This window comes from Lutra lutra, chromosome 12 (genome assembly GCF_902655055.1).
Source record: "Lutra lutra chromosome 12, mLutLut1.2, whole genome shotgun sequence".
Classification (NCBI taxonomy): Eukaryota; Metazoa; Chordata; class Mammalia; order Carnivora; family Mustelidae; genus Lutra; species Lutra lutra.
The window spans coordinates 78,898,043-78,923,640 of NC_062289.1; the positions used below are offsets into that span (position 1 = coordinate 78,898,043).

A 25,598-nucleotide genomic window follows, 5' to 3' on the forward strand; every position below is an offset into this window, starting at 1 on the left:
TAACCCACTGAGTCACCCAGGCGCCCTTGCACTGCAGTTTTAATCAGCGTTTCCTGGTGATCAGGGATATGTGCATCTTTTCCTCCCCGTGGGCTGGCGTTTCAGCTCACAGGTCAGAAGGGACTGGTCTGGTGATAGTAGCCCTTCTCTCGGATGACATCGGTACCAAACAAAGTCATTAGTCATCAGCTAGGAGGCATTTCATCCTGTTTCCTTTCCATTCACAGAAAGGAATGCATCAAATAGTTCTCTGAAAAATGGGCCAAGTGTAAGTCACGACAGGCACAGTCATGGCAGGCACAGTCACGGCCCCCAGGGTTGTCTGCACTCCAGCCCCCTCACCTGTGACTCAGAGTCCCCAAAAGGGACCTTGCAGAGGTGACCAGCACCACAGACCTTGAGAGGGGACACTGTCCAGGACATAAGGGGAGAACTGACCGTGGGCAAAACAAAGGAATGGTGGGAGAGGCGTGAGTGTCACGTGGAAGGGGAAAGAGCCACCTCCCGCCTCAGGCGAGTGGTGACCCTAGGAGGTGGGAAAGGGGCTGAAACAGACCCTCTCCCAGAGCCCCCAGGAATGTCCAAATTGACCCCAGAGACACATCTGGCCTTACAAAAGTAAGATAATAAATGTGGTGTTGTTGTTTTTTTTTAAGATTTTATTTATTTGACAGACAGAGATCACAAGCAGACAGAGAGGCAGGCAGAGAGAAGGAGGAGCAGGCTTCCTGCCCAGCAGAGAGCCCGATGTGGGGCTTGATCTCAGAACCCTGAGATCATGACCCGAGCCAAAGGCAGAGGACCAACCCACTGAGCCACCCAGGCACCCAAGGATAGCCTATTTTAAGTTTAGCATAATGATCAATTAAACAAGGCAACTGCATTTCCAAATACCTAAAAGGCTATCCTCCTTTCCAGTGACATTGCATTTGTAGGATCAAGCGGAGACAGTGAATTCTTCAACGTATGACCAGAGCAAGCACTCTAGGGTCAATAGACAGTCCTTCTTCAGGAATCTGACTTGGAATGGATTTTTAAAATTTCCCCTTCGTAGGTCATTAAGTCCAATAAGGCACATTAATTTAGAAACACAGAATTTTAAAACAGGCAGGAACCTTGCTGGGTTCAAATCCAGACTCTTTGGCCTGAAGTTAGGTAACCTGTACTTTGCCATAACTTGCCCACCACAGTAATGAAGTTTACAATGGGTATGTACACTAAGCAAATTTTGTGGCATAATTTTTTCATTCACTTAACAAATATTTATTTAACAACTCATATGTGCTGGGCCCCATTCTTGGTGTTGGAGATAATTAGGGGGTAGCAGACAAAAATCCCTGACCTCAGTGGAGTGGACATTCCAGAGGAAAGAGACAGTTAATAAACAGCAAACAAAACATATATGCATAAGATGTACCTCATTAGAGGGTTGTAGGTGTTATGGGGGGGAAGAAAGGGTAAGGGGGTTTGGAGTGTGAGATGGGGGGTGCAGTTTTTAACAGGGTCATTGAAAAGACATCACTGGATCAAAGTCTTTTTTTTTTTTAAAGATTTTATTTATTTATTTGACAGAGAGAGATCACAAGCAGGCAGAGAGCAGAGAGGCAGGCAGAGAGACAGGAGGAAGCAGGCTCCCTGCCGAGCAGAGAGCCCGATGCGGGGCTCGATCCCAGGACCCTGAGATCATGACCTGAGCCGAAGGCAGCGGCTTAACCCACTGAGCCACCCAGGCGCCCCTGGATCAAAGTCTTGAAGGAAGTGAGGGACCAAGCTCCACAGATACCTAGGGAGAGAGCATTCAGACGGGAACAGCCAGTGCAAAGGCCCTGAGGTGAATGGGGCTGGCTGGGAGTGAGTGGAGGGAAAGGCACTGGAAAATGAGACCCTGGAGGTACTGCGGATGGTCAGATGGTGCAGGGCCTCCCAGGCCACTGGGAGGATTCTGGCTTTTACTCCAAGTGAGTTGATAATTTACATATAAAAATTATAAACTGTCCCATGAATCTGTTGTTACTGATGTACTGTAGCCTTCTGAGTGTTGGCTTACATTTCAGTATACTGAAAAATCAGACATGCTGCAAGCAACTTTTTTTTTTTTAAGATTTTTATTTATTTATTTCACAGACAGAGACCACAAGTAGGCAGAAGGCAGGCAGAGAGAGAGGAAGGGAAGCAGGTTCCCCGCTGAGCAGACAGCTCAACGCAGGGCTTGGGACCCCGGGACCACGACCCGAGCCCAAGACAGAAGCTTTAACCCACTGAGCCACCCAGGCTCCCCAAGCAACTGTTTCTAACGGAGGAGTGAGTCATGAAAAATAAAAGCAGTGGCTTAGAGGAAATTTCTAGGCTACAGAGAATAAAGTTGGAGACAGTGTGTTAGGCTGTATTATATTGCCCTTACTGGGAGTCTGTGGTCTCTAGGGTTCCTACCTTGATTTCAGGAGGCACTGAGTTCTGTTCTGGCTCTACGAAGACACTTCTCACTCCCTGGGGACTAAGCAGATTGATTCACTCAGTTCCCAAAAACCAGAGACATGTGGGTAGGGGAGGGAGGATACGAAGATCGAAGATCGGCAGTTGGCAAAGTTGTCCTACTCATTCTTTCATTCATTACCCATGACATTCCTTGAAAAGGGACACGTGATACAGCATAGATGCCCCATCCAACAGAGGCTAAAGTCCTGATTTTAGTCAATGACTATTAGTTTCCTACTGTTGCCATGACAAATTATAAAAATCTAGAGCTTCTTTAAACAATATGTATTTATTGGCTTGCAGTTCTGGGGGTCAGAGGTCCGGGGTGCGTTCTCTGCTTTGGGGTTCAGAAGGCTGAAATCAAAGTGTCAGGGGGTCACCTGTCATTGGGAGGTACCAGGAAGAATCTGCCGCCAACCTCAAGCAGCTTGTTGACACAGCACAGGTCCCTGTAGCTCAAGACCGAAGTCCTCATTTGCTTGATGGCTGTCAGGGGGCAGCTGGCATCCTCCCTTAGCTCCTAGAAGTCTGTCTTTTTTTTTTTTTTTTTTTTTAAAGATTTTATTTATTTATTTGACAGAGAGAGATCACAAGCAGGCAGAGAGGCAGGTAGAGAGAGAGGAGGAAGCAGGCTCCCTGCCGAGCAGAGAGCCCGATGCGGGGCTCGATCCCAGGACCCCTGAGATCATGACCTGAGCCGAAGGCAGCGGCTTAACCCACTGAGCCACCCAGGCGCCCCTAGAAGTCTGTCTTCAGTCCTTGTACGTGAACCCTACATTTCAGAGCCAGCGATGGAGTAAAGACTCCATCCCACGGTGGGGACTCTCTGTCGTCCTCTCTGCCGCATCTCCTCTTCCTGCTGGAGAAAAGCCCTTCACTTGTGAGGGGTCAGGTGGTGAGACTAGGTCCACCCCCATAATCTGGTGAAGTCCATAACCTGTCACCATGAGGTACCATGGCCACGCTGCCTATACATGTACATGACAGAGACAACGATGACAGAGTATGTACTATCCACACGTCATTCTTTCCCAGGCGGGGAAGAAAGCTCTGACTGACAATTCAACATTATCACATGAGTTGCTGCCCATGTTATGTGTTCAGGAGTAATAAAGGGCAGGGAGGAGACAGCAGGCAGGGCCAGCACTGGCTGGAGAGAGCGGTTAGCCCCTGGAGCCTGAGAGAGTAGTGCTGACTCACCTGCAGGCCCAGGAGGCGGTGGTCCGGGAGGGGTGCAGTGACCACGGGGTTCTGGGAACCGCAGGGCATGAGACAGCGAGCATGGGAAACCATACAAAGAGGATTTTAAGACTGATGCTGTGGACACCTTTTACTGTTCTTTGGGATGCCTTGATCAGGATTGACCGTGGGCCTGCCTGTTTCTAAGGCAGCGCGCACGCCAGACGCTTGGGTGCCATACTGGGGATCCAGGAGCGCTTGTGGTGGACATCAGCAGGTTTCCATGGAGGAGTTGCTTCCAGAAGAGCCTTTGTTAGGGTCATTCGATGCCCCGGGCCTGTGCGCATCACTGCCCCACGGGGCCCTCCTCCAGCGCCCCGTACATCCCCGATGTGCGTCCTGGAGGAGACAGCCCCTCCAGGGTGTGCACGTCCAAAGCTGCACCCAGCCCTCTTCCACAGCCTGGCTGAAATGCTCGCCAAAATGTTCGCGGTCTTTAAAAATAATGAGTGTGAAAGCACAGAAACAAAAAAGCAAATGAAGAGGGGACAAAAGGCACATCTGGCTGACCGAAGACACGTCGGTGTACAACTCTGCAGGCCCCCAGGCCCCTGCCCCCCACAGACCCCCGCCCCGCCTCCCCAGGCCCCGGGCCCCCTCTCCAGGCCCCCACCCCGGCCAGCCCCCAGACCCCCGCCCTGCCAGCTCCCAGGCGGCACCGCTTCCTCACGCAGGCCCCGACCTCCCCTCAGGCCGGTCCCCTCCCCGCCAGGCCCAGTCTGTTCCCCACCATGCAGGCCCCGCCTTCCCTCCAGGCCCCGCCCCTCGCGGCCCGGCCCCGCCCCTCCGGCCGCGGCCTCACCGCCAAGGCTCCCGCAGGCTGCGTGGGCCAGGGTGCGGCGCGGCCGGGCATGCGCAGAGCGTGCAGGCGCGGTTGCCGTGGCAGCGCCCGCCCGTGGGGAGAGCGGTGGGAGGGCGCGGCGCGGAGCCGGCGACCCGCGGGCTGAGGCGGCGCGGCCACTGAGAGTCCGTGGCGGCCGGAGGCGGCGCCGGGCAGGCCTGGGCGGCGGGGCGAGGCGCCCGGGCCCGTGGGGATGCGGGACCGGCTGCCGGACCTGAGGGCGGTGAGCGGCGGTCGGGCGGCGGATAGCGGTTCGGGCCGGGCGGGGCGGGGAGGCGCGGGGGCCTGCGGGGCGGGTGGGGGTGGGGTCTCCGGGGAGGACCGGACAGCGCGGGGGGCCCCGGGGGAGGGCGGGACTGGCGGGAGGCGGGCGGGGGTCGCTGTCCCCACCGTGTCCTGGACGCTGCCCAACGAGAGGCGGGAGCGCTTGTCTCCTCGCGGACAGATGGGGAAACTGAGTCTTTGAGAGCGCGGTTTGCCAGGGGGCGCGGGGCAGTGGCCGGGCCTCGAAGCCGCTTTCCTGAGCCGCTCGCTGCTCGCCGAGGCTGAAGGCGCTTCAGGGCATCAAACGCAGTACTTGGGACGACCAGAGCCCACCGAGCTGTGGTCGGTGCTCCCCTCCGCTCCCCGTGGGTGGGTGTGAGCGCCCGAGAGCAGGGGCTTGTGCCCATGCCCACTGTCTGAGACCCGGGGTCTAACACGGGACCCCGCCCGTAGAAGGAGGAAGGCACAAGAGGCCACCTGCCTGCGGACGCCTGGCAGCCCCGGACGCGGGGGGCGCGCAGGGGCGGGTACTGAGCCCGCGGTTCCCCAGGGAGGAGCCGGCCTTCTGAGAACCAGGACCGGTGCTTGCGCTCTCTTAGCCGCCGGCGCTCCCAGCTCGGGGCAGTGTGGCGCCCCCAGCCAGTGGCCCTTGACTGAGTGAGACAGGGGAGCTCCCTAAGGAGCCGGGCGAGTTTTGATGCGTGTGTTCAGGACGACAGCTCGACTGCTCGGGGACTGAGACAGCGGCAGTGGGACCAGATTGGGTGTTTATAGAATATGGGAGACTTGAGACATTTTAGGCCAACAGTTAATTATGACCTTTTCTTCTTTAAAAATGCAAGTCATCTGGGACGCCTGGGTGGCTCAGTTGGTTGGACGACTGCCTTCGGCTCGGGTCATGATCCCGGAGTCCAGGAATCGAGTCCCGCATCGGGCTCCCAGCTCCATGGGGAGTCTGCTTCTCCCTCTGACCTTCTCCTCGCTCATGCTCTCTCTCACTGTCTCTCTCTCAAATAAATAAATGAAATCTTTAAAAATGCAAGTCATCAATGCCAAGTGGCTTATGTCTTGTATCCCACTGCACAGGGAGAGCCCCTGCCCTGTGCTGGGCCCCCTGCCCAAGACATCCATCGCACGCAGGGGATGAACTTCTCTCCTTTGCTTCTAGAGTGCAGCTGGTTATAGGTCGTGCTTAGTAAAGATCAGGGGATAGTTCCTTGAATCATTACCTATGTTCTGTGCATCCGATGAGGAAGCCTGGTTGGGGAAGGCAAAGGATGACTCTCCCTTGGGATCATAGAAGTTATGCTTTCCGTTGGTTCCTGGAGCCTTTCTTCATAGTGGTTTTCTCCTTCCCGATTTGTTAATGGTGAAATATTCTGATCTCTGCAGTTGAACATCCTGTTAAAAGTAGCAAATTGCCACTATCTCACCCCATAGAATGTCTTTTCTGTTGCCATGAGGAGCTCAAATATTTGTTGAGTGAAGAAATGCTGAGTGCCTCTGAACAGGAGAATTGTAACAGTTTTAGCAAACAGAAGATCTCCGAATAGATGTAATACTGGGGAACAGTAAGAAAAATCTGTCATAGACTATATAAACAGCTTTTCTTGGCTTGATTAACCAAAAAATAATTCAGGCAATTATTTACCACTGTTGAAGCTTATGTATATGCAGCTGTCTCTGCTGTAGGGGGAGGAACACACATGACCCGTTTTGATTTAGAATTTCAGAGCTAGCAGTGGCCTTCTCTAGTCCAGTACCATCCTGCTCTAGATCAAGCTACTGAGCAATTGTAGAACAGATTGTTGGAAGTTTCTACTGGTGGAGTTGTGCAATCTTGGGCAAATTATTTTTAAAACTCTCAGAACCTTAATTTTCCTGTATATAAAATGGGGATAATAATATCTGTCTTGCTTACTAGTAGAAGGAGTTATGAAACATGAAATTATCTCCTGCGTGTGACACTCTGGGAGAAGGTGGGAGAAAATGCCATGTAATTATAAGTGCTATTAATATTTATTAGCTTTTAATGGTTACAGGAAGTTATAAAAGCAAATTTTATATAAAATATTAATTTAAAATTTAGCATTAAACATTAATTTAAAATCGACATATTTAAAGTTTAATAACTTTTAATATTTAAGAGCTCATCTGAAAATTATCAGATCTAAAAGTCACACTTTTATTTTTCCTTAAGGAAATTTATCCTTTCCAAGTAGTTCTTGAATGAATACTTGAATGTCCATACATGACCATGTTTCTAAACAGTTGGTGTTTTTTCCCTACCTAGGTGAATTTTTTTTTTTTTTAAAGATTTTATTTATTTATTTGTCAGAGAGAGAGAGGGAGAGAGAGCGAGCACAGGCAGACAGAATGGCAGGCAGAGGCAGAGGAAGAAGCAGGCTCCCTGACGAGCAAGGAGCCCGATGCGGGACTCGATCCCAGGACGCTGGGATCATGACCTGAGCCGAAGGCAGCTGCCCAACCAACTGAGCCACCCAGGCGTCCCATAGGTAAATTTTTTTTTAAAGATTTTATTTATTTATTTGACAGAGATCACAAGCAGGCAGAGAGGCAGGCAGAGAGAGAGAGAAAGGGAAGCAGCCTCCCTGCTGAGCATAGAGCCCGATGCGGGGCTCGATCCCAGGACCCTGAGACCATGACCCGACCCCCGAAGGCAGAGGCTTAACCCACTGAGCCACCCAGGCGCCCCTGCCTAGGTGAATTTTAGTTTGTTAGTTAACAATGCCTCATCAATGATGTTCAAGCTGGTAAAATAGTTGTTTGGGAAACCTCCAAAAAGTTTCCTTTATTAGCTGTTAGTGCTTTCTCTTGAGAAGATTATCACTGCTAACCACTTGGAAAAGACTTAAATATTAGTGTGTTCAATACAATTCATCAAATTCAGGTTTAGCTGCTTCTAATCAATGTTTCTCTTCTTGAGCAGCCAATCTCTTTGGGGGCAGACAGTTTAAGTGACTTGTTCAGGATATCCTAGACTCCGACTCCAGAATGATGTGGTTTCTGATTTCTAGAAAGTAAAAGAACCATGTGTCCAAGAGACCCCAGGTCTCTAGGAGGGGGTGTGCAGGATGCAGAGAGTTGGGAGCACACATGGCCAAGGCGGGAGGAATACCTATTCTAGGAGACAGGGACCCTAGATGTGTTATGATTGCCTTTTCAAAGAAGTTTGTGTACGCAAATGGACGTATTTTAGTTAAGAGTAGAGAAACTGTGATTTTAACTGTGGGTATTGTTTACAGGATAATAAACACAAACACATGGTCATTCTGTGTCTTCATTAGTAGACCTAAGGGAAATGAGAAAATGAGTATTTTTAATCCCTGATTTAGGGTGCAAATATAGTTTATTAAAGGGCAGGAAAAACTGCGCAGATATTTTGAGAGTTATTTTTGACAGCTCTGCTTGCACGTTATGAAGATTCAGATCCCCATTTGTAAAATAAAACGTTTATTCCTAAATATTTCACTGACACTTAAAATGCTAAGAATTTTATAGTGTATTTATCATTTCTTTCTTTTTTTTTTTTTAAGTTCACGTCAGATGGGTAATGTGCCGAGGTCGTAACAAGGTTTAAAAGGTGGCACATATCACACAGACGTGTGAACACCCAATCATCACGCTTATGAACTACAAAAGGATCTATCATTTCTTGTATGTGTATGTTTATAGTTTAGAATTTTATGGCTTATTTAGTTCTGCTACCTTTTTATATTTCATTTGTCGAAACCGCTCCCTCAGTTGGAATCTATGGGTTCTCTGTTCTTAACTGTCATAAATATGTTCATTTGTAGGCATGATGTATCTTTTTAAGACAACAAAACTTCTACGTTTCCACAGATTAATTCTTGTTTTTGACCTCAAGTCTCTTGTGAATTTAAGGAGTAGAAAACCTAAGAGAACCAGTTCATGAAAGCCAGTTCATAAAAGGGTTTCCTCTTTGGTGCACGCTTTCCCTGGGCCACCTTGGTCCCGTCATTGTCTGTTGTTGCCGAGGTGGCCTCCCTCTTCCCTACCTTTATGCCTGCTGCTCCCTATGTCCCCCTTCTCTGCCTGCCTGTCACGCCCTCGTGGTCTCAGCGCATGCAGGCATCATCCCTGGGAAGTCTTCCTGCCCTGCTCTCTTCTTATGTCCCCAGAGGTGGCTGTCCTCCTGTCTCTGAGCACCGATAGTCCTGTTTTCTTCCAGACTCTTCACCCTTTCCGGGGCCAACTGGTGTGGGCAGTTGTGCTTGGAACTGTCGTGTTGAACTGGTGTGTTTCCGTTTCAAGATCCCATGGTGAGGAAAATGGAGATGACAGTGGAATGTGTTGTCCTCAAGGCTCTTTGGGGTGCAAAGGACAGAAACCCATTAGCTATAACAGAGAAGGGAGGAGATTTATTCAAAGTAGAATGGTGGTGCCTGAGAACTGGAGGGCAGAACTGCCACCTATCTCCCGCTGTGGGGCGGGACCAGGGACCACGGTAACGCCCCCGCCCAGGTCACACCTGGTTTGTCTCAGCCCTGTGTGCATCTCTGCCGCTTGTGTCCTCTGTCCTCCCCATCCGCACCTCAGTCTCCTCCGCCTTCTGTTCATTTGCTCAGCTGATCCCTCTGAATGGGACCCTGGTGAGGAACTGTGAGAAGGCAGATGGTGTCCTTGCTGCCCGGCCACTTGTGGGGGACAGGCAGGAATGAGTAAATTCCTGCTCTGAGGGAAATAGAGCAGGGAGGATGACTGTGGGCGGGCTCCTTGGGGCGGGAATGAGAAGGAGAAGCCAGCAGGGGTGTGGGCCAGCAGAAGGCACAGCAGGCCCCGAGGCTTTAAGGTGGGGACAAGTTGGTGTGAAGGACAGAAAGAGGGCTAGTATGTCAGAGTCGAGGTGAGACATAAGGAGAAACTTTTAAACGGTTCATGGGGAGAAGAAGAGTCAAATTGCAGAAACGTCTCTGCAGTAGGGTTCTGTTGATGTAAAGTCTAAGTACCTGTGAAAGGTCTGTGTAGTATTCAGAGTGGAGACAAGCGCTCAGGCAGATACACCAACGTGAACCGCCGAACCGCCGTGACATTCTGCTGCAGGGCGTCAGCCGTAGTAATGTAAACGCAGCAGGAAGGCACGTCACATATAGACGCAAGTAGACAGCTTTCCCTGTATTCAGTTACAGGCGATCTTTGCTTTTACTTAATTGACCTGAGTTAATGTTTTCTAGCATCAAAGGTACCACTGCTGTATGTGTTTCAAGAAAATGTAACTTACGTGCCCATAGTTACTATCTGTGCAAGGCCCTTGTGTCTCTGCACTGGAGAAAGGAGCCAGTGTTTTATCCAAGTCCGGATTCTGCTAATTTGGGATAGTTCAGCTTCTGTTGAAATCTAAACAGCATTCCAGTGGCGGATTATTCGTGTCTGTTGAGGAGCGCTTGAGCATGGACACTGCTCCATGTCTGCTCCTGACAGTGGTCACTCAGGGAGAATTTTGTTTTTTATACGCCGCTTTGAGGGAGGCCTCTTTTAAAATTTAACAGAAACATGGGGCGCCTGGGTGGCTCAGTGGGTTAAGCCGCTGCCTTCGGCTCAGGTCATGATCCCAGGTCCTGGGTTCAAGCCCCACATCGGGCTTTCTGCTCAGCAGGGAGCCTGCTTCCTCCTCTCTCTCTGCCTGCCTCTCTGCCTACTTGTGATTTCTCTCTGTCAAATAAATAAATAAAATCTTTAAAAAAAAATAAAATTTAACAGAAACGGAATGTTGATGTTTGAGTGTTTATCTTGCACTTTGACACTTTGGAAATCAAGCCCGTCACACTGGAGAGTATTCCCACTGCTTTTAGTCAGTGCTTTGGCACGAGTTTCGTTATTCAGGGTAAAGGCGTGGCCAGGGCTGGGTCAGGGCTCGGACTCCACTGTCCTGGCGGGAGGGACTAGAGGAGGCCCTCCAGTGAGTAGCAGACAGACAGAACTGTCCGCGGGGTCTCGCTTTCCCCTTTCCCTTCCTTAGGAATGGAGGACCTAAGGCAGTGATGGAGCCCATCTCCAACTACCCGATAGCTTTGTGAATTTTCCCCTTAGAGATAAGAAGTAGAGGTAAAGGTTGTAAATTATGGATAAAGAAAGGAGACGATAGAGAAAAAGCATTCCAAGTCGTCTGGCTCTTTCGCGGTTGCAGGCAGAGAGGGCATCCCCTTGCCTATAGGGCTGGCCGGAGATCAAGGGTGCGGCACGGGCCGGAGGGTGGAGGCAGCATTGGGCTTCCTTGGTCGGTTTACTGGTGGGTGCTGTGCGTGGGGTGCAGTCAGCGCCCAGCGTGGATGTGTGGCGGCGACGTGACGTGCTCCCCACAGCGGTGTGAGGTCGGGAACTGTGTCCCCGAGCACCGCAGTGGGCCACTGTGTCTCCTGGAGTGGCAGCTGGAGTTTGCTGCAAGTTAGGTTCTCACTTGTTAAATAGTTGTTTCATTTCACAGTTAAGCTTTGTGGAGTGGCTTCTTAGACAAATAGACAACGATATTGTTAATACAAACTTGTTTTTAGAGAACGTCATTCAGATCTTAAACATCATACAGAACGTTGTAAAAGATAGGATTTTGCACCTGGCTGGTGTTTGGTTAACCACGGCCTCCTCGGCTTCTGCCGGGCTCATCTGCTGTGTCCTCAGGCACATGGTTCTGAGCCGTTCCCCCCATGGACTTTCTGGCAGGTTTTCTTTCCTTGTCCTGCAGTCCCGCCAGCCCCTCTAGGGGATGCTGCAGACACGACTTTGATGCCCGCAGTGAGCCACGGAGCCGTCCCCTGGGCTGGCGGTGCTCTGCGCATGTGCCTGACGGCTGCCTTCCCAGGGCTGGCTTCCGCTGTACAGGCTTCGCCTCCCTGGAAAGTGGCTCTTCACACAGGGTCCCTGGTCCAGCAGCGGCAGGAGACCGTGTCTGGCATACTAGAGTGCTCAGAATGTCCACCCTGACCTGCCGAGTCAGAGACCCAGCCTTCCCACGACTCTCCTGCACCTCAAGTTTGAGAACTGCCCTAGAATGTTCTCAGATGGGATTTAAACATTCAGAATCTGGTTGCTGATGTAGCGTCCCCAGCTCTTTCCAGTGGTCAGGACAGTTGCTTTCCTTCTTCCTAGTAAGTGTTTCCTTATTAGAGTGCCCACTGAGTGTTTGTGGGCGCCCCTGAGAGTCACTCACGTAGGGAACAATGAGGACCGCCGGCTGCTACAGGTGCAAGTTCCTTGAAAACTATGTGCTTTAGAAAAGTTAGCCCGTGCTGTCAGCATTTTTCATCTTTATAGAAAATATGCGGTACGAGGGGTTCGCTTCTTGAGGATAAAACTTGGGGTGTCGTGTTGACTTCCGTGGTGCATGAGCAGTTCCTTGTCGCCAAGTTCTGGGAAGCCCCACCATTGCTTCCAGGAGGTGGCTGTGCTGCCTCCAGGGCTTTCCGCTGCCTCCGCCCCGCCCGCCCCACCAGCCAGTCCTCAGTCCATCGCAGACAGCGCTGGCTTCTTAGAGCTCACGCTCCAGCCGGTCGCTTTTCTCTTTGACCTTGTGGGCCTACATGAACATCTCTAAAATCTGAATTTTCCTTTTTATATTTTCCATTTTAGTGTAGAAAAGATGACGATGGGGACACAAGTGTTGTTGTTGAAAAGGACCATTTCATGGATGATTTCTTCCACCAGGTAAGAGCCATTCGATGAAGCCCAGCTAGACTTTCAACACAGTTAGTGTAACTGTGTGTGTGTGATATTTGAAATAATACTAAATGTAACATCTGCAAAAGTTGTTTCTGTTGACTTCTGTTCTCTAGAAGTTTTCATGCCCTGAACATGCCTGGTTGTATTGAGCCATTCTTCCTGGTAAAAGGCTTGGGGAGGGGCTGCTGGGAGTGTGGTTTGCAGCCGTGGAGCCCCAGGTCCCCGTCCTCCCCAAGGAGGAGCTCTACACTCCCGCCTTGGGTGGCGCTTCTCTCAGTGTGGAGCTGGGGCCCTGAGATAGCTCCTCTGTGGCCAGGCTGCCTCTGGGAGACCTGCCACACCCTGTGGTAGTCCTGTGTCTCACAGGTCCTCACCCCAGGACCGCTGGTGCTCTCCAGACTGAGGGCCCCTCGTCCTTTAGAGAATGGCATGCCAGTCCTGGTGGCAGGGGTGCCCCTCGGCTGATGTGTGCACAGGATGCTGCTTCTCTTGTTTCTCCCGGAACAGCAGCGGGTCCCTGGTTGGTGACCGTATGTGTCCAAGAGCTCATAACTCAGAAATATTTCTGAGATCATTGAATGCATCTTCAGTTCCTCTGCTGAAAAGTGTAATGCGTGAACAGGAACATAACTGTGGGAACACTGCCATCCGTCAGCTTGGCCTTTCTCTGGGGTGTCGGCCCTGGCCCAGCAGCCTGGGACGGCGTTCCTTGGGGCTGACCGCGACCCTTGTGTGCTCCCATGGGCTTGCTGCAGGACCTTTCCTCTCCCTCGTCGCTCCCCAAGGCTGGTTCTAGGCTTAAGCCTAAGTCATATTTGACCAAATTTTCCATGATTTCACATTTTTGAATTCGAGTCACAGAACAAATATTTTGACTTTGTTAAACATGAAGAAACATGTCCCTTATCGTTATTTAATGATAAAAACTGCCCTTTCATGGTTTGCTGTGGTTGTGTGAACCTGGTCTAATAGTGTCATTGACTCTTGAATGCATGGACAGTCTGAATGGGCCTATAAATGTGCAGATTTGATTTAAAAAAAGTAATATATTGGGGTGCTTATGTGGCTCACTCAGTGAAGTGTCTGCCTTTGGCTCAGGTCCTGATCCCAGGGTCCTGGGATCGTGTCCCGCATCGGGCTCTCTGCTCAGCAGACAGCCTGCTTCTCCCTCTGCCTCTGCTCCTGCTCATATGCATGCTCTTGTGCTCGTTCTCTCTCAAATAAATATGAATAGAGTCCTAAAAGTATACTGTTTTAATACAAATATATGAAAAGTTAGCAGTTTTGAGAGTTTGCTGAATACTTGGGATTAGCGTAGCCATGGGGTTTCCGGTATTTATGATGTTAGCTCCTGATTGTACCTAGTGGGAAAAGCATGAAAGTCATTGTTTGATACAGGGACTCACTTTAAAGTGCAAAGCAGTTATGATATTGCATTTCCTGGTTTCCCTTTGGAAATGAGACCCTCTGTACTGTCTTGACTTTACCTACTCACTCTGTGAAATTATTTTTTTATATTTTATCCCCTTTACCTGCTTAATTCTTCCATGCCAGTTCCTTGTGAAAATGTAGTTCTTAAAGACTCTCCTGGTGTTTATGAAATGTTGCTGTTATGTCTGACGGAAGACTCGTATACCGCAGACCCGGCTCTTGGTTTCTGGGAACCACATGGTGACCCGGCTTGGGGTGAGAATGGTGTGTGGGCTCGGGGGCAGCGGAACCCAACTGAAGTTAGGTTCTCACTTGTTAAATAGTTGTTTCATTTCACAGTTAAGCTTTGTGGAGTGGCTTCTTAGACAAATAGACAACGATATTGTTAATACAAACTTGTTTTTAGAGAACGTCATTCAGATCTTAAACATCATACAGAACGTTGTAAAAGATAGGATTTTGCACCTGGCTGGTGTTTGGTTAAGGACTTAGGATGGTGCCCTACTGGGTGGCCAGGGAACATCCCCTTTGTGAAGGTGATTTGTAAGGGACAGAAAGAGACCCCATGCCGTGTCCCTCCTGGCTGTCGGTGGGAGTGGGCACCACCGTGACTGCGGCGCTGCCCCCCAGCACTGTGCGGGGAGCGTGACAGCCTCCTTTCCTTTCTGGGCCACACTAGGGCCGCTGTTGGAGAGGCTGAGGGGGTGTCTACTGCAGGATTCTGCGGGGGGGCCAAACGGTGTCTTTTCTCCTGATGACTGTAGTTTCCTGCAGAAACGGCACTTTCGGGGCCGCTGGTGGGGCTGCCGGTCTGTGCACTGATCCCAGAGCATCGCCGCATGTGTTTACGCCTTCATGATGAACTAGCAGATGTTTAAAAGAATCAGCTTTTATTTTATTAATTGTTTTCGTGCATGAAGTCCGTAAAGTCCTACAGAAATTATGTGTGGCTGGAAATCGCCTCCAGGCCCGTGGTAACGGCCGTGCGCCCTTCTCTGAAGGCAGCATTCTGTGTTACCCCCTCCTCCAACACTTGGGTTTCCCACATGTGCTTTGCAGCTGGGCTCTGGGGCCTCTGGGGAAGCCAAGACCCCCTCACAGAGTCCATGTGGTCAAGACCGTCTTTATAGTGATACGAAGTCCTCCTTTCCTCTCATTCTCTCATGAGTATGTGTGTGGACTTAGTCTCTCCCTGCTGCTGTCACAAATTAGCATGACTGAGTGGCTTCCCCCAACATGCATTCGTCATCAAGCGGTCCCCACTGGACCTGAAACGAGCCTGCCGGCGGGGCTGGCTCCTTCTGGAGGCTCCAGGGAAGAGGCTGCTCAAGTTGGCACACCCCCGTCTTCTAGATTTGACCCTCCATCTCCTTTTTGTGAGGAGTCCTGTGGCTGCTTGGAGTGACTCAGACACTCACGGGACTGGGATATGGGCTACTGCCACAACATGCAGTGGTTTTGTAATTACTGTTTTAAAACGAATCAGTAAATATTTAAGCTGTTTTTCCGGTGTGATAATTATGGATGCGTGGATCCATTTGGATAAATCTCGCTGGTGAGCACCTTACATTTTGAAACAAGCGTTGAATAGTTTAGATCATGAGAGGTGAAACGTGACTATGAAGGCTTAGCCCTGTTGGCCACGAACATCTCCCCACACGGAGGCGTGGCTGCCTCCTCCTCGACTGCTCGGAGCGCTGGGCGCCCGCAGTGTGCCTCCAGTGACTCACCTGTGCTAATGCTATTGATCGTTACGGTTTTTCCCACCTGATAGTTCTGTTAGTGAATGTTGGTTGATATCGTCTTAGTCATGGGAGTATGGGTCTTAACACAGTAATTTTCTTTATCTTTAAAATAAGTAATTATCAATGTGAGAATTGAAAAAGGCTGGTATTTCTTGATGTGATTGTTCATTTCCTTCCTTCCTTTTTCCTTCCCTTTCTAGGTAATAGGAAGGGGTAGCAAGTTGGAATTTGCCACAACAGTGATGGCTGTTTGTATCTGTCCTAGGTTGAGGAGATCAGGAACAGTACAGCTAAAATAGCTCAATATGTTGAAGAAGTAAAGAAAAACCACAGCATCATACTTTCTGCACCAAACCCAGAAGGAAGTAAGTCACTGGCTTTAAAAACTATGCCCCTCTCTCTCTCACTGCCTGTGAACCAGGCCTCAGCCCTGACTGTACGCGCGGTGGCGCAGGGAACTTGTCCGGATTCTGAAAGTTGGCAGGCTGCTCCTCCATTAGGACGCACTTTCTCTCCCTCTGCTCCTCTCCCCGCTCACGTTCACTCTCTCTAAGATAAAGTAAATCTTTAAACAAAATAAAAGAAAGTTAAAAATAAAAATTTTTAAATAAATAATTTTATAAATATAAAATATTTAAAATCAAATATAAATAAATAAATATAAATATAAATATAAATATTTAATATAAAATATAAATAAATAATATAAAATAAATAAAATAAAAATAAATTTTTAAATAATAAAAATAAAAATTTAAAAATAAAAGAAAGTTAATAAGACTTTCGGAGACTGAGTTGGAAAACAGCATTTGTTAGGGCAGGTTTACGGGTGATCTTAAGTGTTCAGGAAAGGCTTTTCTGTATGGAGTATGCCGTTCTGGATGTCTGTTAAGAAATGATTTTAAGGGGCGCCTGGGTGGCTCAGTGGGTTAAAGCCTCTGCTCAGGTCATGATCCCGGGGTCCTGGGATCGAGCCCCGCATCGGGCTCTCTGCTCAGTGGGGAGCCTACTTCCTCCTCTCTCTCTGCCTGCCTCTCTGCCTACTTGTGATCTCTGTCTGTCAAATAAATAAATAAAGTCTTAAAAAAAAAAAAAGAAAGAAATGATTTTAAGTTAACCAGGAATGAGGACCTTGGTAATTATAAGGGAGTGTTTTCTTGATCTGGAGAGATAAATCCTGAAAACTTTAAAGGTAGGATGGATGGGGTACCTGGGTGGCTCAGTTGGTTAAGCATCTGCTATTGGCTCAGGTCATGATCCTGGGGTCCTGGGATCGAGCCCCGCAACAGGCTCCATGCTCAGCTGGGTGTCTGCTGCTCCCTCTCCCTCTGCCGCTCCCCCTGCTTGTGTGCGTGCTCTCTCTATCTGACAAATAAATAAAATCTTAAAAAAAAATAAAGGTAAGATGGATTGGGATAAGCCAGAGATTGTGACTTGAAATCCATCCATCATTTTGGGGAAGAAGTGGTATTTTTACAATATTATATCTTTAGTCCTTAAAAGGGTCTGTCCCTCTACAATTTTCATTTCTTTGCTCTCGCTCAGTCGTGCTCACAGGGTTTGGTGTAGAGACCGCACACAGCCCGCACTGTGTTTCTTACGAGGCGGCTAGTGTAAACAGTGTAACAGTACCTGCCGCGGATTGTGTTCGCTGTTCGTTTCTGCGTCTAGAAGTATGGTGGGTTCTTACACGTTGACCCATTATCTCGCCTAATTACCTATTAACGTGGTTAATTTCTGTGTAGATCGTGTTGGGTTGGCTCTGCGCCCAGTCATGTGATCTGCGAATAATGACGCTTTTCCCTTTGCTTTGTGCGATTTTTAGTGGACTAATTTCAGTGACCTCTGGTATGGGGTTAAGTATCTGATACGGGGTTAAGTAGAAGTGGTGGTCCCCACTTGTTCTCAACCTCGGAGGAAAGCTCAAAGCAACTTTTTGTTAGAGAATTATTTGGTATATAGCCTTACGTTGACAAAATAAAGATATTACACAGAAAATGAACACATTCTTAATTTTTTTTTAAAAGATTTTATTTATTTATTTGACAGACAGAGATCACAAGTAGAGAGGCAGGCAGAGAGAGAGAGAGATCACAAGTAGGCAGAGAGGCAGGCAGAAAGACAGGAAAGCAGGCTCCCGGCCAAGCAGAGAGCCCGATGTGGGGCTGTATCCCAGGACCCTGAGATCATGACCTGAGCCAAAGGCAGAGGCTTTAACCCACTGAGCCACCCAGGCACCCCAACATGTTCTTAATTTTAAGATTTTGCATGTCTTGTAAAATAATTATTTGACCCTCAGTAGGTGCCTTACCTTATGGTTTAGAAGGCCATTTCCCGAATGTCGTCACTAGCCTGTGAAACAGGAGCTATGGCCCCTCATCCTGCCAGATCCCCTCTTGGGAAGTTGATGTCCTCAGTAATAAAGACCATGAGCAGTGTGGCTTAAATAAAGTCCTGTTTACCTTAGTATTGTGTTCCATGCACTTATTTGCCCACAGAACTTTTTATGTAACATCTATTAATATCTTGATTCTTGGGGAAAATTGAATTTGAATGAATATTATAATTTTTTTTCTTTTTCTTTTGGATAATTTACCTCCAAAGAACTTAAGCGGATAACACTACCCTTTGAATGCAGGCAGAGCTCTTTTTTTTTTTTTTTTAAGATTTTATTTATTTATTTGATAGGCAGAGATCACAAGTAGGCAGAGAGGCAGGTAGAGAGAGGGTGGGGGAAGCAGGCTCTCCACTGAGCAGAGAGCCTGATGCGGGGCTCCATCCCAGGACCCTGGGATCATGACCTGAGCCGAAGGCAGTGGCTTTAACCCACTGAGCCGCCCCACAGGCAGAGCTCTTAATGCTTCCCAGTAGTCCCTACTGGGCTCTGAATAAAACTATCGCTCTGGTCTTTTGTCTGTCTCATGACAGAGTGTGAACCAAAATGTGGGAGGCACTGTCCTAATGCCTACTTAGTTGACCCTTGAAAAGAGAAGTACAGTTCATGTCTTGTGGAACTGGGCCCTGGGAGGGGGCAGCCTGGGGCGATGCACAGGCTGCCGGCCCCTGGCAGGTGGGGGTGCCTCGGCGCTCTCCCTGCCTGGCTCTGGGGTGGGGTACACGACGGGTAGACGGGCTGCCCAGGCCCACCAGGCCGCACCCTGGTGTCCCGTTCCTGGGCCTGTTCCTACTGGATCAAGGGACTGGCACCATTAGACATGTTCTCCACAGTTTCAGGGTGAACATTTTCAAATCGATGGGAAGGTTGCAGTGACAGTGCGTGGGCCTCAGTGGTTGTCCACATTGGCCACGCTGACCTGTGTGTGTGTGTGTCCGTACGGACACACAGTGTATGTGCTGTTGCGTACAATACGTGTGTTCCATGTGTGCTGTGTTATTTGTGCTGACTCCTTTCAGAGTGACCATTTTGGAGCTCATCTCCAAAGGACACTCTTGCTCGCTGGTACCATTCATCTGGCTGGGGACAGTAACGCTGACTCAGTGCTGTTGCCTGACGGGCAGCCCTGTTCTCGCCCCAAGCCGGGTCCCATGACACCTTCTGTAGCCGGCCGTTTCCCTCCTTCCAGGGCTGGGCCAGACACATGTGTGCAGAAAGCTGGGGATTAAGGCCTTCACAACCGAAGGAGGGTCTCATGCTGCACTGGGCCTTTCATCATGGGGGGCGTCCCTCCCACTGCCACTAACGGATGCTCTCTGTGCCCTTGCAGCCACGTTGCCTGCGTGAACAGAGCTCCCTGGTTTGCCTTGATTCATGGCTGTGGGATCGCTTTCCCTGCCACTTTCTTTCTTTCTTTTTTAAAAGATTTTATTTATTTATTTGACAGAGATCACAAGTAGGCGGAGAGGCAGGCAGAGAGAGGGGGATGCAGGCTCCCCGCCGAGCAGAGAGCCCGATTTAGGGCTCGATCCCGGGACCCTGGGATCATGACCTGAGCCGAAGGCAGAGGCTTTAACCCACTGAGCCACCCAGGCACCCCTACCCGCCACTTTCTGATGATCTTCCCATATCCATGTGCCTAATGTGTTTCTCTCGTCTTTTATACGTACAGTATTACGGGGTTTGTCACTTTTCCAGTCTGGTCATTTTTGGTCTTTATGTGCTTGTAGGCTGTTACCGAGCATTACTGACATATTGGGGTGGACATTCACAATCATGTTTGTTTTTCATTTTTCTTCTTGTTCTCCGTTACTTCTCTCTCTCTTCAGGCTTTCTTTTGGCTTAGGTTTTAAGAATTTTCTCCCCTCCACTGCTAGCTTGTTTATGAGTCCTACTTTCTGTTGTTGCAGTGCTGACTTCTGGAGTACAGCGTGCATTGTAGACTTAAGGTCCAATAGGAATCTGTGCGTTTACTACTTCCAGGTAACACTGCATCCGCTCTTGTACGCACGTATCATCGTATGTACGTGATGCATCAAAGTGATGTAAACCTTTCTACTGTGAGCGCCCATTCGGACCCCCCCACGTGCAGACCCCTACCAGTGCTCCTTATTTTTCCTTGAGTCTCACAACTTCCATCTGAGATCGTTTCTTTCTAAAAAGCACTCTTAGGGGGCGCCTGGGTGGCTCAGTTGTTAAGTGTCTGCCTTGGCTCAGGTCATGATCTCAGTCAGGGTCCTGGGATTGAATTCCCCATCGGGCTGTCCGCTCAGCGGGGAGCCTGCATCTCCCTCTCCCACCCTCCCACTTGTGTTCCCTCTCTTGCTGTTTCTCTCTGTCAAATAAATAAAAATAAAAAATCTTTAAGAGAAAAAGCACTCTTTGTTACTGCTTTTAGTAGGGAACATGCAGTTATCTGCAATTTTCCAACTATAATCTTGTTCCTGAAGGATGTTTTCACTGAGTGGTGAAAGTAATTTTCTTTGACCACCTTGAAGATTCTGAAGTAATCTTTACAGTGCCTTTTTTTTTTTTTTTTTTTTTAAAGTCAGCTGTTGAATTGTAGCTTTTAAGACACTTGGTCTTTGATCTTTGGTTTGGCGATTTTGCCCTGCTGTTTCTGGATGCGGTTTTCTCTCTGCACCTCTGGCCGCCCGGACCACTTTGTCCTCATGAGCCATCCCTGCTCCGTTTCCTGCCCTCCTTCTTTGGGAGACCTGCAGTCTGAGTGTTCAGGCCTTTTCCCTGTGCCCGTGGTTCCCCTACCCCCCGTTCTGTTCTCTCCCCCGTCTCACCGTCCCGTTGGGGAGTCTGTCTGCGGTTCATCTGCAGACCTCTCTTTACTCGTTGAGAGATTTCTGGGTGAGATATTTTCAGTCCTGGAATTTCACTTGGTTCCTTTCTGTACTGATTTTCGACAAAATTCCTAATCTTGTATTTCACCCCTTTGGACGTAATGATCCCACCGTGTCCCATGATCCACTCCCTGGTGCTCCTGGGGTCTGTGGGCCTCCACTGTGGTTCTTCGTGTGCCTGGCTATTTGGGATTGGGCCCCGGGTTTTGTGCAAAAAAGCTTGTGGCAGTAATTTGAGTCCTCCTTTTCTAGAAGATGATTTTTAAATATTTCTGACAGATGGCCAGGGCCAGCAGCAGTTCTGGGTGTAGTTTGGGAGGGTTAGATGAGCTGTGTCATGGTCCCCTCCTCCGGAGCTTTGCAGCTCTCCTCTCCTCTCCCCTGCCTCCAGCTTCAGGCTGCTCCAGTCGCTGGCTCCCCTCTCCGGGTGTCTTCCTGGATCTCCTTACCTGCCTTGTTAGCTTTAAATGCCTTCAAGCAGATCAAAACACATTTTGTCCAGCTTTCCTGATGGTTCTCAGCAGGAGTGTTTATCATGCCACATCCTTTCCCCAGTGGTTTGAAATGCCACCTTTGCCACGGATAAGCTTATGGCTCTTCTCTGTCCCTTGAAGGGATCAGATCTGGTCATGCCTCTTCCATTTCCCTCACGAACACCTGAACCCCTGCCTGCCTGTGTGAGCGGGGAGTCCGGGATCCATCCTGGAACAGCCCAGGGCTTTCGTATCCAGAGTGGGGTGCTCCTGGGGAGGACCAGCTGGGGGACGGGGCTCTGATCCGTCCGAGGCTCCAGGCTCGGTTCTCAGTTACAGAGGCTTTGGTGCCCCCCTCCTCCCCCACCGTGGCTCGTAGCTGTTCCCCAAGTCTGCCGTGCCGTGTCCTCAGCTGGGCTGCACGCCTGCACATGTTCTGCCCTGAGTGCATTTTCCTATAGACTCCTGCACTGCTCTCCCTCTCCAGACACAGTGGCTGTGTCTGGGGGCTTAGCCTTAGCCTTCCCAGTGCAGGGACAGGCACTTCCATGAGGAACCTGGTTCAATCAGGCAGGGATGAGCACAAAGGAAATCAAACACATGGGAGAACTTCTTTCCAGAATATGGTTAAGTTTCTGCTTCCTTCCTTAGGTCTAGGTGTTAGCAACAGAGTCAGTGAACTGTTTCAGCAGTTAATTGCTATCACCCAGCTCTTCCCAAATGTAGCTGCACTTCATAGTCACCTGCGGCCTGGTTAGGTCGGATTGCAGGCCGCAGGTCCCACCTTGAGTCGGTCTGAGTGGGGTCCAGGAATGTGCATTTCTACCAGGACCCCACCTCGTACTGAGGCCCCTTGGTCTGGGAACCCCACTTTGAGACCCAAACACTTAAATATTTACCAGGAATGTTGTTCCATTTAAGTTAATTGTGTATTATAGCTTAGATGTCCTTTTTTTTTTTTAAATTTTAAAGAAATAAAAGAAGAACTTGAAGATCTGAACAAAGAAATCAAGAAAACTGCGAACAAAATCCGAGCCAAGTTGAAGTGTGAGTTTACAGCTTTGGCTGCTTGTAATGGGTGATGGGGGCATGTGGGTAATCTGTGTTTCCTTTATAATCTCTGATTTTTGACATTTTTACAAGTCGGAAGTGTGAGCGCTTTAATTTGTATGAACTTGAGGTAGTGGCCTTTGTGTTACTCATTGTTCTAGAATTCTTAGCTGCTGGCTCTAAGGACTGCACACAGGGAGCTAAGGCTAACAGTGTTAATCTGCAAATTCAGGATAGAACAACTAGTTCGTATTCATCAAGGTTAATTAAACATTTGCTTATAAATTGTTAATCTCTCATCGAGGCCTATTTTTATGACATTTTTTGCTGAATTACAGGTATTTCAGAAGGTGAGTAGCCTTTCATATGAATCTCCAGTCCTTAAATAGTTTCTTAAATTTGTAGGAGTTTAGCTTGTGGTGCTCGGGTTCAGCTCTAAGAGGTGGTTTCTGAGAGGTTTGGGCATAAACAGGGCTGCCGGGAAGACACTTTGTATCTGATTGTTACAAAGGAGCTTTCAAACACAGGAAATCTTGGCAGATCAGAAAGAACTTTTGTTGGCGCATTGTAGACCGGTGGGGGCAGGGAGATGACCAACCCCAGCCTGTGGCCACACCCTTCAGCTCTGCACCCCTAGGGCTCCACCTGCCCTGGTGGCTTCATCAGTACATATGTCAGTGTATTGAAGACCAGAAGGATTTTCACCCCAAAATACAACCATGTGCCATGATCATATCCACACAGTTTTTTTTTTTTTTTTTAAGATTTTATGTATTTATTTGTCCGAGAGAGAGAGAGAAAGACCATGAGAGAGGGAACACAAGCAGGGGAAGTGGGAGAGGGAGAAGCAGGCTTCCTACAGAGCAGGAAACCTGATGTGGGGGTGATCCCAGGACTCTGGGATCATGACCTGAGCTGAAGGCAGATGCTTAATGACTGAGCCACCCAGGCACCCCAAGACACATTTATTAGGAAATATCCCATCAGAATTTATGCTTCCCCAGTGTTGAGTTTGTTTTTACAGTGTGCTTGAACTGGGTTCCAGATGAGGGCCATACCCTGTGATTGGTGGCGTGTCACTTAAAGTTTTTAAAACTCAGACTCTCCTTCCATCTTCCCCTCTTTTTTCTTTTGGTTGGAGAAACCAGGACATTTGTCCATCAGAGTTTGCCATGCTTCAGGGTTTGAAAGCTCTGTATCTCCTGTAGACGGATGGTTAAGTTCTCCAAACTCCATCAGAGTTAGGTGATTTCTTTTGTTTGTTTTTCTTTTAAATGTTAAGATAGAACATGTGGTTTTATTTTGTGGTACTACCACTGATGGATGATCATCATTAAGACCCGTACATCTGTGAGGAATTGGAAAGATAAGAAAGAAAAGCAGCCCGAGGTTTGGCTTGAGAAACGTGTGTGTTTCAGTCTGAGAGGTGACTCTTTCCCTGTCTGTCTCCAGTGATTGAGCACAGTGTCGGTCAGGATGAGAGCGGGAGCCGGGCATCGGTGGATCTTCGCATCCGGAGAACCCAGGTTTGGCTGTTGGCCTCGCCCAGACGGCAGCGATGTGTAGAATAGGTCTCTTCACTGCTTTCAGATTCGAAGTCGTTCATCTTTATGTCCATTAATCCTTACAACATCTCTGCATACAAGGGGGGGATCTGCCGATGACCTCCTTAATATGAAGGAAAAGGGTATTCCGTCCATCAACAGGGTTCTGCTCTGAAGAGCAGTATTATCTGAATTATCCGAGTCCCTGGAGGGTCGGGGGTAGGGTCCACACCTTCTAAAGGTTTGTGGTGCGGACGGTGGTATCCAGGCTGCTAGCTTCTGCTTGACGAGGGGGTGCCCGGTGTGCAGGCCCGGCCGCGTCCGGTGAGGCAGGAACCACGGGTGAGTTCGAGTCCCAGCATCCACATCCATGCAGTGGGGGCCCTGGAGGGTCTAGGGCGGTGGCCCACGGAAAGCTGTCGGCATGGGTTCTGTCCTAGAGTTGGCTGCTGGTCCTCTCACTTTCTGTCTGAAGGACTTCTATGACAGCTTTAGTTTTCCTGGTGTCATATTTTGTATGTCACTTTCAGCAGAAGAAATGGTCGTTATATATTAATTTCTTCTGTGTTAATAGCATTCCGTACTATCTCGGAAATTTGTGGAAGTTATGACAGAATATAATGAGGCACAGACTCTGTTCCGGGAGCGGAGCAAAGGACGGATACAACGTCAGCTAGAAATAAGTGAGTAGAGGAAAATGCTATTTTTGTTAAAAACATATTATTCTTTTTTTTTTTAAAGATTCCATTCATTTATTTGACAGACAGAGATTCTTAAGGTCTGACATCAAAGTACTGTAACATCAGAAGAATTATTCCTTCTCTATTTTTGTCAATATTGCAAAACCTAAAACCTTTTCATGGCTTCCTGTTCATTGATTTACCAGAACTTTTTCTTTATTTACATCCTTTGGAAAATCCTTGATGAGTGGACTTTAAATTATTTTCTAATCAGCTTTACTTTTAGAGTGTTTATCAGATTTGGAAAACTTCCAGCCGTTATCTCCCCAAGTACTTTTCTGTTGCCCCCAACCCTCTGTGCTCCATCTGGGGAGACAGTCTCAGAGGGCCTCATAGGGCTGTGTGTCTGGCGAGCAAGTGTGGGCAGCCCTTTGCTCCAGCCTGCCTTGCAAGGATCCGTGCATTGCCGTTAGCCTGGGATGGTGGGGCTCCAGTTTTCCTCTGGGCAGAAGGCACTTTGCTGACCACTTAAAGGTCAGTCAGCTGTGCCCGCTCCCCATTAGAGAAGACCACCTCCTCAGCTGTGGCGCGAGCTCATGACAGGCGCGGAGGCCACCAGGGCTGTGGGCTTTGTGCACCTCCTCAGGGACTTGGGGAGCCCAGGATAGCCACGAGCGTGAACCTCGTCAAATAGCATTTCATCGTATTTACAGAGACTCAGTTATATCCCACGCCAGTGACGTGCAGAGTGTACAGGTCGGCGGCTCTAGTGGGTCACAAGGCCAGTTGCACAACATCTTCACCCCAAAGATGTGCACCTACATCCGTCACTCCTCGGGCCTCTTCCCCTGAGCCCTAGGCAGCCACCGACCTCTACCAACTGGCCCTTTTTGGACACTTCATATACGTGC

The 25,598-nt window shown here is 49.1% G+C and overlaps 1 protein-coding gene and 1 non-coding gene across 4 annotated transcripts in view; one reads left to right on the forward strand and one right to left on the reverse strand.

Annotated features, from left to right (window-relative positions):
* Window positions 1-4,535: 4,535 nt before the first annotated feature.
* The window catches only part of STX2 (syntaxin 2), a 30,948-nt gene continuing 9,885 nt past the window's right edge, over window positions 4,536-25,598 (forward strand). Inside the window, exons 1-6 of one of the 3 annotated variants that reach the window (XM_047697376.1) lie at window positions 4,536-4,778; window positions 12,425-12,499; window positions 15,956-16,055; window positions 22,386-22,460; window positions 23,916-23,989; window positions 24,582-24,690. In XM_047697376.1, the coding sequence (XP_047553332.1) occupies window positions 4,749-4,778; window positions 12,425-12,499; window positions 15,956-16,055; window positions 22,386-22,460; window positions 23,916-23,989; window positions 24,582-24,690 (463 nt within the window). In that variant the 5' untranslated portion in view covers window positions 4,536-4,748. The remainder of the gene's footprint in view (window positions 4,779-12,424; window positions 12,500-15,955; window positions 16,056-22,385; window positions 22,461-23,915; window positions 23,990-24,581; window positions 24,691-25,598) is intronic. The other 2 variants (XM_047697374.1, XM_047697375.1) reach the window with 2 other exon arrangements.
* On the reverse strand, window positions 8,381-8,485 carry LOC125082788 (small nucleolar RNA U13). Its single transcript, XR_007122104.1, has one exon. It is a non-coding gene; the product is annotated as a small nucleolar RNA U13 (small nucleolar RNA).